General features: G+C 37.8%; 1 protein-coding gene across 1 annotated transcript in view; it reads right to left on the bottom strand.

Moving 5' to 3' along the window:
* Positions 1–3,402, bottom strand: part of LOC103606701 (laminin subunit alpha-1-like) — a 22,797-nt gene that overhangs the window by 14,590 nt on the left and 4,805 nt on the right. Inside the window, exons 5-6 of the mRNA XM_008591256.1 lie at positions 2,447–2,597; positions 1,128–1,252 (exon numbers count right to left, since the gene is read on the bottom strand). Coding sequence (XP_008589478.1) covers positions 1,128–1,252; positions 2,447–2,597 — 276 coding nt within the window. The remainder of the gene's footprint in view (positions 1–1,127; positions 1,253–2,446; positions 2,598–3,402) is intronic.

Raw genomic sequence — 3,402 nt, 5'->3', positions numbered from 1 at the left:
TTCACATACATCAGGCTGTGTGTTCATCAAGATAATTTTGGAGGGTGGGCATGACAAGTATGATTATCATTTTCCTTTTCTGGAGGAAGAAACCAAACCTCAGTGAGGCGAAGAGACTTATTATCCAAAGACATGGAAAGAATTTGGTGGGAGACCTGGGACAGGAGCCTGAGACACTTAGACTCCAAATCCAATATTCTTTTTAGTCCTAAGACTGCAATAATCAAGCTTCTGGTGATAACCTTTAAAGTAAGCCAAGGGAGGGGAAAGTAGCAAATAAAAGGCTTAAACTACAAAATCCCAAGCTATGAGCCATGTGAGAAAGCAAACCTGAAAATGAACCTCTCCCCTGGGTTTCTAAACATAGTGTGACTTGCCTGTAACTGATCTTGTGTATTACAGATATCTATCACCCTGTTTACAACAGATCTATCTGGACACTAGATGTCCAGACCGTTAGATGGGAAAAAGTTATATCAGATGTTACATTCTTTAATGGTAAAAGGCAATTTATTGTCTTGATTACTAAAGTAGAAAACAGACATAATATTTCAGGGGTTACAGTTATTTTGTTGTAATGAGGGCTATGTTAAGCTTGGTGAGATTGTTATTAAATGCCTTCTATTATATCAATATATGAAAAAATATACTAATTGTTCCCCATTCACAAATGCATTTTACTTCTAGAATTATAGAACTTGGTTAGGAATAAAGTACTTATCTTTAATAGAGTACTTATCTTCAATAAAAATTGACTACACATACACAGAGGTATTTTCAAAATAAAAATGTATAGTGAATGTATAAGGAAATGTATGAATGTATTAGTAATGTATACGGAAGACTTAACTGTGGCTCTTTGAGACAGAAGGTTGTTTGAGCAGATGTCTGAAGCTTCTAGATTTTATGATCCACAATAAAAGATACAAGACACAGAAAAAAGTGCACTTCTTTTTACGGGTTAAAAATGATATCATGCTTCTATTAGTAAATAATCTACATCATATCCAATGTTAATGACCAATGTCACTAACACTCTCCATCCTTGATGTTCATGTGAATTCTTTAAGCAGGTCTCAGAGGTTAGCAGAATGACATACTGTGTGCTAAGTCGTGGGATGGCTTACCTCCCAAAGCAGCCATGGCACTTGCCCTCCTTTTCAATATAGTTCCACAGGCCGATGGATTTTCCATTCAAGAAGGCCTCTCCAATGCAGCCTTTAAAATGAGTAACCTTCACAGCAGGAGATTTCTAATGTAAACAAACAAACACAACTCACATAGATTTGATGTAGAGGAATAAATTCTCTAGGTTCATGAAATTTCTCCCTGGGAGCTTAAATCTAAGAGATCCAAATTTTTAGAGAACAACATTCAGAAAAATGGCCAGTTTGTAATCACTGGATTTTCTTCCACTTATGGAGTGGAACTCTGGAGTGACAACTGGACAGGATCTTAAAGATCATCTCAGCTACCAGAGATGCTAGAGAGAAGCCCCTTTTACAGGTGAGAAAACAGAGTCCTGGAGAACGCAGTGAGTAGCGAGGGCCCAGCTGGAACTGAGATCCTTGCTCCCACTTCAGAGCACTGGATCAGGCCAAGTAATTCAACTTTACTTGGTGAAAGGATCACTGATATAATAAAATAAATATGATGAGCTCTTCGCTAAACACTAATTAGTATTAATCTGCCAGTAGACTTACAACAGAGATAAAAGAACTTTATGGAAATTAATATGGAATACTGAATTTCCTGTTTCCTCATTGGAAAAGAACCCCAGATAACAAAATGAACCATTGGCTCCTTCTCCATTTACACTACTGACTAAGCATGATCCTTTACCCTACAAAACAAGCCCAGCTCTGCAGATGAGCTGACATAAAGAAAAATAATAAAAGCATATAGTGGATTGACTCACGTTCCTCCCAAACTCACTGAAGCTTGAATTGTGTCCCCCAAGTTTTATGTATTAGGAACTTGGTTTCTACTGTGACTGTTAAGAAGGTGGGAAATCTTATTATGGTAATTGAGAGGTGGAGCCTTGAAGAGGTGGTTGGATTGTAGGACCGTGCAGTAGTGAATGGATTAAAAATAGTGGTCAGGGGCGTGGTTCTGAGGGCTTTAAAAGAAGAGAGGAGAGTCTGTCTTTCTCTTTCTCTGCTCTCTCTGCTTCCACCATCTTGCAATGTGAGACCCCTGGGTCACTGTCACCACCACCAGATGGACTTTGGACTTCCCAACCTCAGGGACTGTAAGCAATAAATTTCATTTTTCTTTATAAAATACCCAGTTCCATATATTTTGTTATAAGCAACAGAAATGGACTCATACAAAGCAGAAAAATCTTCATCTACCCAGGATATATTCAACAATTTAAGCATATTAATTTTATATACAGGTAAAATCAGCCAATCAATTCTGTTCAGATAAACTTTCAGAGTGTTACCTTGATTTGTCCTCCAAGTCCTCCAACAAACATTAGGGTTGAATTGTTTATATCCAGAACATCAGCTGTTCCAGGAGATTTACTTGTTTTTGTTGGTGGCTTTTGAGTTGAGCTCATTTCCTTTACACTCAACGAACCAGTGTTTCCAAACCTAAAGGTCACAAAAAATGGCAAAAGGAACTTTCAGAATTTCAAGGTGGCATACACACATCCCCCTGAGTCTCATACACAGCCTCCCCCTGATTCTCTCAGGTCCACCACAACAGCCCCCCAACGGGTCCCCTGTTTCTTGTCTTGCCCACCATGCCCCCAAATTTCTCCCCAAATCATGAAGAATAGTTCTTCTGAAACAAATTTCATCGCATTACCTCCTTGCTTAACATACTTACAGAACATGGGCTAAACTATACTTTAAGACAGTCTATTGCCCTCAATATTACCCTATTTTGCAAATAACAAACAAAAAAATTCCCAACAGCGCGCCACCAATAACAAACCATAATATTAAAGAAAAGTGAAAAGAAAAACATACTTCAAGCTTTTTAAAAAAGCATCTTGAGTGAAGCTTCAAAAGGAAGAATTTTGCCTTGTATGTGAATTTTAAGGAAATGTCCTCCTCCTCACGTGTTACCTCGCTACCTGCATAGCGCTGCCCGCCTCGTGGCATTTCTACCACGCCACGTTATACTCCTCTTTACTGGGGACTATACATTTTACCTGTTGGCTGCTTCAGATTTAGACTTTCTAATGGTAACATTCTAAAGGTAATCTAAACTTTTATTTTTCTTCTTCTTTTGATAGTTAATTTTGATCACAAAGTTGATTTCTTCTGTAATAAGAAAAGAACCCAAGCTCTTATTTCTGTAATCTAAACCAAGTATTCTTTTTATTTTATTTTATTTTTTTTTCCTTTTTGTCTTTTTTCGTGTCCAGCAACGGATCGCAACCCTCAGTGT

The sequence above is a fragment of the Galeopterus variegatus genome, unplaced genomic scaffold, assembly GCF_000696425.1.
Source record: "Galeopterus variegatus unplaced genomic scaffold, G_variegatus-3.0.2 Scaffold6789, whole genome shotgun sequence".
NCBI classification, from domain to species: domain Eukaryota; kingdom Metazoa; phylum Chordata; class Mammalia; order Dermoptera; family Cynocephalidae; genus Galeopterus; species Galeopterus variegatus.
The sequence above is the reverse complement of the archived record's forward strand: the minus strand, read 5'-3'. Positions and strand labels throughout refer to the sequence as shown.